The following is a 15,565-nucleotide window of genomic DNA, read 5'->3' as shown; positions in this document are numbered from 1 at the left end:
TATTTACCTTTGACTTTGTCGATTGCTGGGCTCGTCTTCCTTCTATTAAAGCGCATTGTGGCTGCAGTTCAAATATCTGTGGGATATTTGCCCAGTTGGGAGTGAGAAAAATTGGCGCCTAAGATCAAAATGGGCCAAGAACTACAAAGGTAGCAGCAAAAGTCGGAATAATGAAGCCACTGTTGATTCTCTGACACCGGGCTTGCGGTCATTTTTTGGATTCTTATATCTCCTGCTTTACTGTCATATAATGAGGCTGCTGTTAGTGTGAGTGGTGAGATGGAGGACGTCATGGCGGAGGTTGGAAGCTGGACTCAGTGGTTTGTGCTGCAGTCATGCTGCCACGTTGACTCGATTGGATTTAATGGCTCCTAACCGGTGAGCTCTGAAGTCCAAATTTGATGTCAAAGGACTTTCTTTTGTCCGACATGCAGCGTGTTCTGAAAACTGCCCGTAACGGCGGCTCAGGACAAGTTCTTGGCATATTTTTAGTCTGGAGAATTGCAATCAAGAGAAGGGAGAGAAAAAACAACCGCGCACTTCAAAGTAGACCCACGATCAAAAACGTTTAATCAGACACCAGCGTTTGAGCAGAGTTGTCACGCAGATGCATAATTTAAAAATGATTGAAGACAAATCAGTCATTTGGAGTGGAGTCTTCCTTCGTGGAACAGCTGCCCCTCCAACAGCAAGTCTCTCTGAGCCCATGTACTCCTTTATCCAATCATGTGTTCACAAAGCTTGCTTGTGAACAGCTGGGCCTTTCCAGGATGCCCCTTTCATGCCCAATCATGATGCTCTCACCTGTTTACCTGTGAAAGATTCCAAACAGGTGTTTTTAGATCGTTCCACATCTTTCCCAGTCTTTAGTTCCTGTCTCGACTTGTTTGAAATGTGTTGCTGCATTTGATTCAAAATAAGCAGATATTTACAAAAATCAATGCAGCTGATGAGGTCAAACATTAAATATATAATGTCCTTTCAGTCGAGTTTATGTCAAAAAGATTATCAAGTTATCACATTTTGTTTTGTTTTCATCTCTTTTTGAATCAGGGTTTTGCTTTCACTTTTTGTTTCCTGCCACGTCTCATCAGATAGTCCTTCTGTTTTTCTTTTCCCTAAAAACATGTTTAGAGGTGATTTCAATCGAATTCTGCTTGTGGAAAACATTGTAACAGGAATCAGCTGATAAGAATGTGGCTGAGCTCTCAGACAGGATAATTGCTTCCACTCCGAGTCGTTGTGGCTCTTTGCCGGATGATACTCAGTCGTCACAGCTGTCAGGCAGAGCTAATGTTGGTCGCAGTTTGTTTTCAAATGTCATGTGTTCTGCTCTTTGTTTTTTTCTTAAAGTCACAAATTCCTCTCGTACCATAACGTAGCGTTTGCTCAAACAGTAGTGGGCCTGAGATGATGGTGGCTTCAGTGGGTGGAGGATTACGGAAAATAAGAAAAATGAAGTTGCTTCTGAACGCCTCTTCCCAACATGAGGATCGAAACCTTCACAGACTCGCAAGATAAATCTGAGGGCTCACGGGAAAGAAAAATAAATATATTCCTGTGAAATCTGAAATCTTTCTACCCTAAAGTCTGTCTTTAGTCAAACTGATCACAACTCTGGTCCACACTGTGGTCGTAACCTGTGAGCAGAGGTCACAAGACAAGTGTGGGAAGCACTGCAGTAAAGTGCTGATGCGCTGTGAGAAGGGACTGTGGTGTGTGGAGTCAAATAAAGGCCACAATCATCACAGCTAGTAAATAGAAAGACTGTCATCTATCTGGATTCATGTGCTTTGAATTCAACTCTTTGAAATGTCCAATTGGTTATTAAAATATTTGCAGTTTCCAAAATTTGGGGTTCATAAATTCAAATGAAAGATTTGAGTGTTCACAGTTTCCAGTCGCTCACCTTTTTTGGATCATGTGCCTGACAGAGTGTAACCTGATAGGATTTCTTGATTCCAGCCAGGCTTGATTACTTATCCGCTGGAGCCCAGATGTTCACATTTCAATTTTTGATCTTGAATTTTGTTTTCTGGATTTTATGAATGTGGGACCTCAATCATCCAATCAGTGGACTGCAGAGATTGGTTTGGCTGATTATCACCTTGAACTTACTGGAAGCATTTGTGTCACCGTTACAGTTTAAACCATATTCACCCAAAATAGAAGAGTTTTAAAGTGAAATATTTCAGTGCTATAAACTCAGTGGTTTTTCCAGCATCCATTTGTTTGTATGATTTACATCATTATGGCCTTGCACACAGAGCAGAGACGAGCAGTGTTACACAGTTTGATATTTTATTTCTCAATGCAACAGATGATGTTATGTAACACACAACACGGAGACTTGATGTAACGAAATAATGGATGAGGTGGAGGCAACATCTCCTCTATTGAGTCCATTACTTCTCTATATTTTGACATTTCAGAGTGTGTCATTGAACTCAAACATGGCCAGGCAGGGAGTTCATCACTAAAATAGCATTTAGCAGAAGTGCTTTGCTACAGTTACCTGCAGGCTTTAATAGTGTACCTTGCACATTAGTTTATACTCCAGGTTAAAGGTGGGGTGAGTCATTCAGGAGAACTGTTGTTGTTGTCATTGCCATCTTCTCCTTCTCCGCAATGAGACTGCACATTAGTTTTTCGCCTTCTCTTGTGCAAGCGCAAATGAACGCCACTCGTTGCTGATTGGACGGAATAGTGTTCATTTATAAGTCAGAGGAGCCAGATTTCCTCTCAGCGCACACCCAGAACAGACAGCTATTTGACCCTGAGGAGACATTAATATCAGCAATCTTTCTCCAGAAGGACTCACCCCACCTTTAACTGCTGACAGGAATTATGTTTTAGTTGTCCTGATAGAAGATTTTAACAGCCAGCCAATCAGAAACGAATATTCTCCATAGCTATGGTATAAAACAGGATTTAAGCAGGATGAGGACTATTAAGACTAAAAACAGACACCAGAACTGAATATTTGAATGCACAGCCCTTTGGTTCAGCTGGAGGAGTTTGTGCCATAAAAATGAATCTTTCTTAACAGTTCATTGAAGACAGCCTCACCAGAATTACGACCTTCTATTAAGTCTTTTTTGTATTCTGCTACAGATTCGGTGTATCATAAATAGATAACTTACCAGATAATATACTGTACAAAATTAGTATTACGCTGTCATTTATGAGACCACCGGCCACATACGCTGCGTTCAAAGTGCACTGGAATGCGTTCAAAACTTGCAGTGACGGATTGTCTCATTCAGGGACAGTATTTAGGGGACACTGGGAGGCTCAGCATTGGTGTCACCTAAAGACTGTGAAGTGCTGAGGTGCAGCGGTCCGTCTCCTGTCCGCAGAGTGTTCCTGCCCGGACCAAATCAGCTGTTTCTGTACAGTCAATCCGGCCTCGCTCGTCTTTGGCTTGTCCTCACTGCCGTTTGGTCTCAGGGAATCACAGTATCTTCTGCTTCAGTAGCTTGACATTTTACAGTTCATCCGTCCTTTTCCTGCAGTGTGAAACTGAAAAGAGAGGACATATTAGCATGAAGTGTTTCCCTCACTGCAGCAGACATGAGTGAATCTCCCCTGAGTAACATGTCGAGTAGGTGACATCACATTGGGAGGAATGTCATTATAATCAGCAACACATGGTCTAATTTTTAGCCTCATTGGCTTTGTATAATTGAAAAGCACCAGACACCGAGGCCAGCTAGCTATCTCATCATGAACCTCATTATATCTACGACTTGGTGTGCTGCTATGGAAGATGTGACCCGGCCGACAAATGTACTGTATGACTTGTTGGCCTGTGCTGGTCGCACCCTGCACAGTGTTTCAGGGTCTATCAGATAAGAAAGCTCCTCAACAACAATGATGGTTTGTTGTCTCACAAGTTATCTGTATGTAGGTTGTTGTTTTCAATTGGAAAATGTCATCAATGTCATTGCTGCACCTGTTCCCTATCATTTATTTTTTCTTGCTAATTACAGAAAGTTATAGCAAAGTTGCCATCATCCTTTGTGATACTCAAACAAGATTTCCCAATTTCCCATTTCCCAAACAAGACAAGAATTCTGATGCTATCACCTCCACCGTACATGTCTCCACAGGAAGACGTAAATTACCTGGAACTGTAAGCTTCACTGAAATGTGAATGCAGGAAAACAAATTGGCAGGAAACAATTCAGAGTGTGGCCTCATCTGCATGAAAATCCCAGTTTCCTGGTCTTTTTTACAGTAGACTCAAAGCAGTCTTTGCTCTGTTTCGCTCATTTCTCATAGGGCAGAGGATGACTGAATGGAAAGACTCCAGGAGAAATATTATGTTACACACTCTGTTGAATCTCACGTTCAAAATTGAGTCGTTGGATTATTTTAAATCACAAACCACAGACATAGTTTGTGGTTTCCGTTCACGTTAAAGGAGCTAAGATCATCTAAGTGGTGGTGAACCTCGCTCCATCCTCGCTTGTGAACCACTGAGCCTTTCCAGGATGCCCCTTTCATACCCAAATGTGTTGCTGCATCCAATTCAGAATAAGCATATATTTACAAAAACTGATGAAGCTGATCAAGTCAAACATTAAATATATTGTGTTTGCACTGTTTTAAGTTGAGTTTATGTCAAAACAGTCCTGCAATAAATCCTTCAATGTCCAGTTTTGGTTGAAAGGGATAGAGGTGTAGAATGAGTCTGTAGCTTATGGTGCTATTGAGCTGTGTGATATACTGATAGGTGTTTCTAATATTTTGTCCATCCCCTGGGTAGAATAAGTAGCAGGAGCACCTTTCTAATGCAATATAATCAACAGCACCACAAACAAAAGCCTCCAAAATGGTATAAAGTCAATTTGTCATTAAAATGCATTAGCTTTTGTTTGGTATACGTAACAAACTGAGAGTAGAACCACAAAATTCAGCTACAGATGATTGTCCCTATGAAAAGGCATATAAAGAAGGGCCACATGTTAAATTAATGCATACAATAACCAATATTATGAATTTTACACCAACCTCAGATTAATCTCAACACAGTTTTCAATGAACAAACACCCTGAATCACATATAGGTAAACTAAGAACAGCTGGCTGGGAATCAAAAAAACGACTTAAAGTTCTGTGTATCATGATGCAGAAAATGTTTAAACCTATTTCAAAGTCGTGTTTCAGTGACTACAAGCATCCATGAATCGCTGCGGTACGCAGTCTTGATACTTCAGTCATGCAGGAGCAGTTGATTTAAGCTGCAGCAGAAACAGAGTGCAATAACACCGCAAAACCCACTCAGGATTTATTACTTTTTTATCTGTCCAAACCTCAACAAGTTAGAGTTACACCGCTCTCGAGTGTTTGCTCAACTCTCTGCCTCCACTTAAAGAGCGTGATGCATTGTGATTGGTTCTGATATCAACCAGGCTTGAAAGGGAGTGTTGGAGGTTTCCCACAGGTCACTACCAGCATGTTTTGCTTTATCCTGCTCCTTGTTTCATGCTCTCTTGGGCCTGATCTCGCTCTAAGCTAACTAAAGGCACATTATGGATGCTGCTGTGTGAAGTGAGGTGAGCACGCTGCGGAGAGAAGCTCAGAATTACAGGGTTCACAGCACAGGAAAAAAAAGCTTGAGTGCATGCCGGCCAGTCCTAAAACACCATCAAAACATCAGGTTGTCCTAATGTGCGCCTAATGATATGCTCGCTGCAGTGCTTTAACTTATGATCAGCATTCAGGCCACTTTCACATCCCACAGGCTGCAGGCTGCCGCACATTAGCAGCTCTGTGGAGTAAAAAGCTTGTGAATCACAGGCTCCGCAGCAAAATGTTTGCCACTGATTCAGATTCCTGTTAAACACACGACTTGTCATTAGAAATGAGTGTTTACACTTTTCTTGACTTGTCTTCCATATTTACAGCATGCTATAATTTAACACCCCTGCTGCAATAACAAGGTGTCCATTAATACAGCAATGGGCACCCAGGGAGGACACAGCGTGCATGTGTGGGAAATGATTATAATTGCAATTATATCTACATATTTAGTTGCTATAAAGGTAGAGTTTGTACCAGTAACACAGGCTTACTTATAAACCTGAGATGCCAGCCTTATAAACACAATGTCCTTTTAGATTTGCGCTCATGAGAAGTCAACTAATATGTCTAAAATATTTACACAATCATCTGGAGTAATGAGCCACTTGTGTCTTTAGTGAGTCAGTATTTATACTGGGAATGACACTTTCCACCGTCTCTCTGTGCTTTGTGTGATGGCTGCTGATTTGTGCTTCTCTACCTCACCACAGCTGAGTGAACGGGCTGAGAATAAGACCATATATCCAAATATATGCCAAATTTATTAGTTTTTTTTACATCATGAGAAACTACCAGGGAGTGCAAGCTCCTGCACTGCTTGCTGTGACCCATCAGATGTTGCTTCAGAGCTAAATGTGGACAGATCGACCTCAGCGATTTCTTGTCCCTTTGCCATCACTGCCTGCTTTTCACATGACATCTTATTAATGTTTATCCTCCTGTAGTTTAGCTAAGATGGAAAATATTTTTTTTGTGCATTTAATGACCACACTAGATGCTTTTTTTCAGCTTTTACAGGTTTTTTCTCAGCGTCACGTTGACAAATCATTTCCTTATGTGTGGTTCTTGATATTTTGATTGTGATGCAGCACATGTGTCCTGTAGAGTATGAGCTCCCTAATGATGACATTGTTCTGTGCTGTCAAAGCCTGTGTGGCTCCTGCACTGTAGCTCTGCAGGGACATCCGTCCTGTGTCTGTGCTCCAGAGGAGAGCTCTATCAGGCACAGTCTCCTCATTTCTGCTCCACATTCGCTCTACAATTTAGTTCACAAACTAACCGGTTGGTGTTCTTTGAAATAAAATATTCCGCTCTCTGTTAGCTTAGTTTTAGTGTTCTCAATCATGGATAAACTGTGCTAACAAACTCCCTCAGCTCATAACACATAGCGATGCCTTTCAAATACGTGAAGATTTTGTCTTAAATACCTTCAATACACTTGTTAGGACTAATGCAGTAGCAGCCTGTCTGACAAAAACAAAGAAAGACACAGCTAAATCCTTCTGTGGAAAAACAAAGTCACGTGGACGGGACGGATTAGCACATTTGCCGCCACTCTGACGACCAAAAACATCTAAATTTCTGCGATCAGGAAATATGATTTAGGAATGCTGTCATGCAGGGAACCCATGCATTTGTCATATAACATGGTGCATACGTGACGAAGCCGGAGGCCGCTGTGGATGTTGATAAGGGCCGCGGCGATATGCCTGCATGTATTTCTGTGAAAACAAACTATTGATGATGGCCTTTCTGTACAGCGCAGTGCAGCCACTCGTCTCTAGTAACCATTCCTTTCAGTGGTTGTGCCTCTTGTTTTATCAGCCCTGTCATACATCAGCTCCTGAATTAGCTAAACCTGCTGTTGCATGTTGTCCCAGGGTTTAAGGAAATATGCTGCTCAGTTGCTCCTTTGTGTTGCTAGGTAAACAGATACGAAAAGAAAGTGGACGGGGATGACCGAGGAGTGCTCAGGCTCCAGCAGATGCCTGGCGTGGCGTTATTGGTGAAAAATAACCGCCTCAGCAGACCAGACTGGAACTGTTTTGTCATATTACTTCATTAAACCCGTCTTTGAGCCGCGGCCCCGCCAGAGTCATTCTGGAACGGCTGCTCTCACTTACGTTTGTAATCCTGCTCAAAGCGCAGGGTGAGTCTGCTGAGCCTTCCCCTTGGGGTGATTTACAACAGAACACACCAGGCTCCTTTTAAGGAAGCCTTTTATATGCCCCTAAATGTCTCTCATTTTACAGCCCCATTGATTAGGTCTGTAAAATTCCACTGCGAGCAATAGAAGAGGACAGTGATGTCGTGTGCAGAGTAAATATTTAAAATGAAACATGCCCTCTGTCATAAAACTGGGTTATTGATGGGAATTCACATGGCAAGATGAGGGCTGTAGTGGAAGTATGAGTTGCACCACTTCCAATATGAAATTGAATTATGAGTTGTGAATTAAAATTTTATCCTCTGACATTGAACTGCTCATTTTAGATTTGTATATACATCACTGAAATGAAATGTGTGGATTTTAATCAAACTTACTGTGCACGTGTGAATAGAAATCCACCTGCACAAGCTACACTTTGTGACAACACAACAGCCTTCAGTCATGACGCAAGTTGCAGACATCAGCCAAACAATATCAGCGTTATGAGTTAGTTTGAACAAGCATGAGTATATTCTTTGTCTTGTTTGGCTTTTAACAGTTCTGCTGTGATAGTGTGGAGTTGATTCAGCAACAAACAGAAAACCTTTGAGGACTTTGAATTGAAATCTTGTGCGATATTTAAATTTCTGATGACGATAAAACTTTTGTTGAATTTCCATAACAAAAAGTTTCAGCTGAATTGAAATTCAGAATACAAAGTTCAATTTAGGAGAAAATCTAAATGGATAGAAAACGGTGTAGAATATACATCTTCCTGTCGTCTGTGAAAGGCCGGCTGTCAACGCGCAGTGAAATATTAGAATAATAATGACTCAGATACTGAGCTGTCCAACCCCAGTTGACCTGTGTCAACGAGGGTGTTCTCATTGGCTGCCAGTCGTGTAAACAGCCTCTCCAGTTGTGGGGGAAGTCTTGTGCATAAGCGATAAAGATTTATCTGCTGCAGGGGGTGTTGGGCAGGGCACATGGAGGCCCACTGACAGGCAGAGAGCCACACTAATATTTAGAAATGTCTTCAAATGTGCCGTGAAGCTCTTCAGCCTTTTACACAACACCCAGTGGTTTTACAAATCCACATTACATCATCTTTATCACTGGAAACTGACCAAAAAGAATATGAATTTGCACTATGGAAGTTTCTATAAATACAAAATGAATCCATGACATTGTTTACAATTAACTACTGTAAATAAAACATGCTATCCAACTAAAACTGTGCACATCTGTTTTTACTCCACTATCATCAGCTGGATTCAAAGATTGATTACAGGTAATACAGTGCACCGATACAGCCACAGTCCTCAAATGTTTATTGAATCATGCATAAAAATTTTTTATTTTACTTTTATGTCTGTAATACTGAATCACCCCAGCAGCAGCCAACGTGTCAGAAATGATTTATTTTTCTGCACAGTTCCACCCAATCGATTTCACTCCTGGACAGCAGCAACATGTCCAGATATGGACTTCTGCTTTTATTAAATGCACAGTGGACATTAAAGTGACAGTTTTCTATTGAACAACAAATTGAAAAAAATATTTTCAGCTGTTGAACTGTTTTATATATGTTTAAAAGCATCCAGAACGTCTAGATAATGTCTTTAAGTTGGACATACAGTATGTCATGAAACACAGTGGAGATATGTGGAGCTAGACCTTTACCATTATTACAAACTAATAATGGATTATAATTTGTTGAAAAGCAAAATATCCCATAAATGTGAAACTTAGTTGAAATATGTTCAAACTTTTATGATTTCGCTGAAAACGAAAATAGATTTTTGGTGACAGATGATTTCAGTATTTTCTATTGGATTATTTTATCGTCAAGTATTATTTTTCAGACTGAAACAAGCAAGCACATTCACCACCGTCATTGTGCTAATCTGCCACAGGATGTCCAAAAGCGATAAGTCATGTAAATTGTTTGATTCTCCGTGACATCAATTCTTCACCCTTGATCTGCTCATGTCACATGATAGACCACTGATGTATCACTTAGGTCGGTGAATTAATAGGAAAAATATTAATAAAAAAGGACAAAGGCAAATAAAAATGTATGATTTCACAGCAGTGGCCACAGTCACAGACTCCCTGATAAACCTCACCCTCCTCTCAGTTTCAGAGAGTTTTGATTAAAAGTCTGATTACTATTAGTAAGTTGAAGCACTGACATGTTAAAGTTGTATTGAATATTGTGTGTTTCCATTAACTAATGTTGGGTTCAGGTGTCTTTTAGCTCAAAACCTGCATTTAAATGAGGACAAGTACTGTCTGTACATGCAGAGGAAGAAGTATTAATGTGTTTGTAGGAAGAGGAGATTTGAAAAACATTCATCATAATCTGAAAAAGCGTTTGTGTGGGTAAAATAAGACTTACTTACTATTGGTTTTCTGGTTCTGATAAGTCAGTGAACTGCGTGCTGCCGTTGGACTGCAAAGGACCAGAGGAAGCCTCCTCGCTTTTGCTGCTTCCCTGAATACTGGCCATACTGCCCTCACTCCTGCTGGCTGCAGACTTTTGGAAAGAGGTGGCTGTGCCTGACTCAGCCTGCCACAGAAAGCAGGAGCAGCGAGTCCGGAGCTCTTTGTAGAAAGTATTGAGGCGCAGGGTGGACAGCCAGGGGCAGCCCAGCAGGTTCTTGAACGCCGTACGAAACTCTGGACTCCTGCAGTAGATGATGGGATTGAGGCCGGAGTTGATGTAACCCAACCAGTTTAACAGTCGGAAGACCCTCTCCGAGGGAACCTCTCTGTTGAATGCGTTGATGATGTTGGCAACAAAGAACGGCAGCCAGCACACGGTGAAGGTCCCCATGATGATACCCAAAGTCTTGAGGGCCTTGTGCTCTTTGACGAGTATTAGCCGCGATGGCCTCCGCTTGGCGCTCTTTCGCCGTACCACGTTGTTGCAGCTGCTGGAGGTTGCACATGCCAATGGCACAATATTGTTGATGTGAGACCCAACTTGCATTTGTGCTGACGGACACTCGCTCTGGAAACGCATGCGATTCTTATCTATGAGCTGGACCTGCCGCGTGGCTATTAGAAAGACTTTTGCATACACAAATATCATGATGAGCAAAGGGATGTAAAAAGACACTATAGAAGATATGATAGCAAAGGCCCTGTTCGTCACGAAGTCACAGCACTTAGGGTCTTCGTAGCACATCTTCGCTCTCTTGTCATCATCACGCCAAAACCCTTTCATAATTGGCACAAAGGAAATTAAGGAGGACACAGCCCACACTAAACAAACTATTACTCTGGCACGCCACTTATTGAGTAGAACTTTGTGTCGCAGCGGCCTCGTAATGGCTATATACCGGTCCACTGCTATGACACAGAGCGTCTCTATGCTCGCCGTCACACACAGGACGTCCACAGAAGTCCAAAAGTCACAGAATGTGTCACTGAGCTTCCATTCACCCGTCACCACAATAGTGGCCCCGAGAGGCACCACGAAGACCCCCATGATGAGGTCCGCACACCCCAGAGACATAATGAAAATGTTTGTCGTCGTCTGTAGCTGTGAAGTGCGAGCCACAGCAATGATGACCAGCAGGTTCCCCACCACTATGGTCAGTATGATGATGACCAGTATGATGAGGCTCCAGGGTGCCGCCTTATCGTCGTAGGGTCCTGTGCCGTTGGTCACGTTAGATACTGAAGTGTTGAAGTTGCCATCCATTATTCACCGGATCAACTCAGTCAGAAGCAGATGGAGTGTTTTTCATGTCAAAGTTAGCAAAACTAAAGAATCTGCATTTCCCACAAGCATCATAAATCTGCTCACAATCAGAAGCTCCTTAGTAAATAAATAGGTTTTCTTCACTGTGCAGGTACTGCTTACATTTCACACCTTGGGAGGTTTCTTTGGCTGTGTTCAACAGGCAGTCGTGGCTTTCCATGTTTCCAAACACCTGATTGCTTGTGGAAGTTCTGGTGTCATCAGCAACAACATATTCTCCAAAAAGATGCATCCAAACTGTCCACAAAGCTGAAACAATTGTAGGTTGCAGAGTTGCAGCACTTTCATGAATCCAGGAAATCTTCAGTGGAAAAAAGTTTTTGAGAGGAAGACCCGGCCCTGTCCATTTATAATCCGTCCATTGGGATTAGAAGAGTTTGCAGTGTTTTCTCGCTGAATCCTGCAAGAGCCACAATGCCACAGTTGAACTGTTGGAGATCAAGCAACAGTGACGCTGTTGCAGGAACCACCAGAGTGCACCAGAGTGGCTGTCCACTCTTTCTTTTGCTCTCTCTCTCTCTCGCTCTCTCCCTCTCTCTGAGTGCAGGTTGCCCAAGATTGCATTGGCTCTAATCACACCCTGGCTGAGGGCAGAGGGGAGGAGTTGAAAAGTGTGCCTGTGTGCCGAAGCCATACAGGGATTAGTGCCTTATTACAGCTACACACATGCAGACAATGACACACACGCATAGACACACATATATAATTTTAAGCAAACTTACTTTAAGAACAGATCCTGTATTAGAGCATGTAAAAAGTATGTTTGTCAAAATATGGCATTAAAACTGCAAGATTATCAGTGTGACACGTTATTTACTTTTAAGTTTAAAAGTAAAGCTGATTATAAAAAAGCTGAGACGCCATGTGAAACACAAATAAAACACAACGTGATAATTGACTGATCCTTTTTGACATATACTCAATTGAAAACAGCACAAAGACAATATATTTAATGTCTGACCTCATCAGCTTCATTGATTTTTGGAAATATCTGCAGCAACATGTTTCAAACATGTTGGGACAGGAGCAACTAAAGACTGGGAAAGATGTGTAATGCTCCAAAAACACCTGTTTGGAACATTCCACAGGTAAACAGGTTGATTGGTAACAGGTGATAGCATCATGATTGGGTCTTAAAAGGGGCATCCTGGAAAGGCTCAGTTGATCACAAGCGAGGATGGAGTGAGGTTCACCACTTTGTGAACACATGATTGCATGAAGGAGATTAACACATGGGCTCAGGAACACTTTGTAAAACCATTGCTGGGAAACAAATGTCTTTAGTAAATGATTGCATTCTGTTTTTATTCATGCTTTACACTTTTTAAGTGTCAGGGTTGTATGTGATGAGCGTCAGATCTTTAACCTTAATGTCAGTGATGTGTTGGATGTAGCTGTGACTAAGCTTGCTAACCTATTAAGTGTATCTGTCACCTGACTGTGTCAACACTGAGACAGGCTTTTCCACTGCTGGCTTCTGTTCTCATTGACAAATGATGCTGGTTTATGTCAAACACACACTTCCACGGCTCAACTTTTTTTTTTTTTTTGTCATTCATTTGAACAGTACAGTAAACACAAAAATATTGAACCACTTTGGCAAGTTTAATTGTGATTATTTACTTCTACCACTCAGCACATGCAGTTTGTGGTAGACCACAAGGCACGAGACACCCACGTTGTGTAGAACAGGAAATAAGTTCCCTCCCTTCAGCTCAAAGAAGTAAGAGAAAATAATAGATCTCTATCTCGCTGTGACTCAGGTCAGCGCACTGAAGAAGAACAATCAGGCGAATGAATGCCTTCTATGCGATTCACTTCAGATATCCAACGCTCCGAGCTCTCGTGTCAACAAGCAGTTCCTTCTTTGGTCTGATCAGCTCCACAGCTGCAGCTGTGATTGCTCTGCGTTTATTCCCACCTTGCATTGCACTTAATGAGAAGTTAAACATGGGAATACTCATAAGAACTGCATGTCTTGGCAGTTATGCGCTGATCATTCTTCATTCAGATTTTACTATTTCCTCTTTATACATCTCTTTATATATCTTTATTACACCCCTTTGTACTGTGTTAACTGCATGCACTTGTTGTCTTTTTGAATATTCTATTCACTTATTGATGCTGCTATGAAATTTGGAACTTCCCCTCGAGGGACGAATAAAGGAATATTGAATTGAATTGAATTATAGCTGCTATAATCAGTATTTCACAATAATATGTATGAATTAACACAACGACAACGATGTGACGGAGTGAAAAAGGTCATGAAGCTCTTTCTGGAGCTTTGTAGTAAGTTTCAGCTTGCTGTTTAGTTGATGGACCCCTACTTTAGTCTTGCTGTTCACTCTCGCTGCTCTCAAGCATCGTTTTCAACTGCAGCAGGTTGTTCAGCAAACAAAACAGTTAGCAAGTAGCTAATGGACATTTAGCTGCAAAGGAGGCAGATGTCGACCTCTGGAGATCAATATCAGAACTCCAAATGAATGATAATGTTGTTCCGTAACTTCTGAATGTGAAAATAGCAACTGTTTGCTAACAAGTTCGGCCGAACAATAAGTGGTGAGGTGACAGGGTGATTTTGTTTCCACTGCCCCCTATTGGCCAAATTTAGCCAAAGCAGCTATATTTTGGCAAATGTACATATTCTCCTTCTTTCCAAGAGTTAAAGCAAGCTATCAATACCAACTCTCTCATCCACTAGTTCAACATTAAGCTGCAGCCAAGAGGTGGTTGCCTTAGTTTAGAATTACGAAACCCAGGGACAACAGCTGGCCAGCCATCCAACCAGCAGCAGCTCTAAAGCTCACTAGATGTTCATTTTTACACTTTGATGAAGCAAGCAAGATATAACATGTTCATTTGTGAGCTTTAGAGATGCTGGTAGGTGGATTTTGTTACCTTAAGAAACAGATCGGCCACTCGAACAGCCCAAAATGTCAAACTGTTCCTCTAAGGGTTTCTCAAGTGATTTGTAGGCTTACTTTACATAAAGAGGTTATGTCTTTACATGTGCCTCCCTTCCCTTTTGTCCCGCTTCGGTTAAAATAGATTTTTTTTTTTTTTTTTTTCACTTTGTCACTCATCGGACAGGAAGTTGTGGAGTTGTGAGTGCATTCACAAAAGGGAAAAGCGGGCAAAAGCAAAACACAGGCGCCTTTTAAAGTTGATGACCAAGAGGCCCCATCGGACGGCATTTCTGTGGATGGAGGTCACCGCTGTGGAGCTGACAGCTTGACAGCTGCTCATTTGTCTTTGCGTGAGAAGATGCCATTGGTGGATCTGGACTTGGTCCTGGTCTAGTCAAGCATGGCAGCTGGCACAAGCTGAAATGTTGATAGTGGAATCAGCCGTGACAGCGTTCTCACCATTACAGAAGAGCTCTGCATTAGCGTACTGTGCATGATTTATATTGCATAAATCATTTTCGAGAATAACTTCTTAGATTCACTTTGGACGACTGACAAGACTAATGTGAATGATGTATTTACCCATTAGACCCAAATATGTGATGTCTCATCTGCAACATCATGTGCTTAATCATGTGTGAATTCTTCACATTACCATGGTCCTCGAGTGCACTTGACCTCAACAGCAAGTCACTGAAACATTTGCAACTCCCGTACCTGTTCCCTGCTTTGTGTGAAACGAATTGTAACTATGGAGATATATTTGACAGCAACTGCAAAAAAAAAATAAATTGGATTTACAATGTGCAGAACAGTCCGGGATTTGCTCCGTTCATGATGGTAAATTACGGCTGTAAATCATCAGAGCACTCAATAAGTCTTCAGAAAGTCCTTTTTTATTACCTGCTCACCCCCCCACCCCACCCCCCCACAGGGACTATTTCCCTCCTCTCCATGGAAACCTTAAAGATGATTTGTTCCAATCAGTTGTATTAAAAAAACTTCTGGTATGTCTCTGGTAAGACTAACAGCATCAGTGAAGGCCTGATCTGTGGCAGCCATCTGGACTTCACAAGCTTCCATTTCAATTCACAACACAATCCATCTGATCGGTGCCAACGCTCCCATGCTTGGAAAAGTCCACACG

The 15,565-nt window shown here is 41.8% G+C and overlaps 1 protein-coding gene across 1 annotated transcript; it reads right to left on the bottom strand.

The window, feature by feature from the left end:
- Positions 1 to 2,949: 2,949 nt before the first annotated feature.
- Positions 2,950 to 12,020, bottom strand: adrb3a (adrenoceptor beta 3a). Its single transcript, XM_070964544.1, has 2 exons — positions 10,143 to 12,020; positions 2,950 to 3,522 (listed from the first exon to the last, which is right to left on the bottom strand). Exons 1-2 carry the CDS (start codon positions 11,447 to 11,449, stop codon positions 3,495 to 3,497), a joined length of 1,335 nt encoding a protein of 444 aa, XP_070820645.1. The 5' UTR covers positions 11,450 to 12,020; the 3' UTR covers positions 2,950 to 3,494.
- Between the last annotated feature and the right edge of the window lie 3,545 nt (positions 12,021 to 15,565).

The sequence above is a fragment of the Chaetodon trifascialis genome, chromosome 6, assembly GCF_039877785.1.
Source record: "Chaetodon trifascialis isolate fChaTrf1 chromosome 6, fChaTrf1.hap1, whole genome shotgun sequence".
Classification (NCBI taxonomy): Eukaryota; Metazoa; Chordata; class Actinopteri; order Chaetodontiformes; family Chaetodontidae; genus Chaetodon; species Chaetodon trifascialis.
The sequence above is the reverse complement of the archived record's forward strand: the minus strand, read 5'-3'. Positions and strand labels throughout refer to the sequence as shown.

Bases quoted from the DNA above. Each gene is read 5' to 3' on its own strand.
- adrb3a (XM_070964544.1), bottom strand. From the start codon at position 11,449: ATGGATGGCAACTTCAACACTTCAGTATCTAACGTGACCAACGGCACA. The intron at 3,523-10,142 runs GTAAGTAAGTCT...CTCTCTTTTCAG, and splicing joins TCAGAACCAGAAAACCAATA to TTTCACACTGCAGGAAAAGG.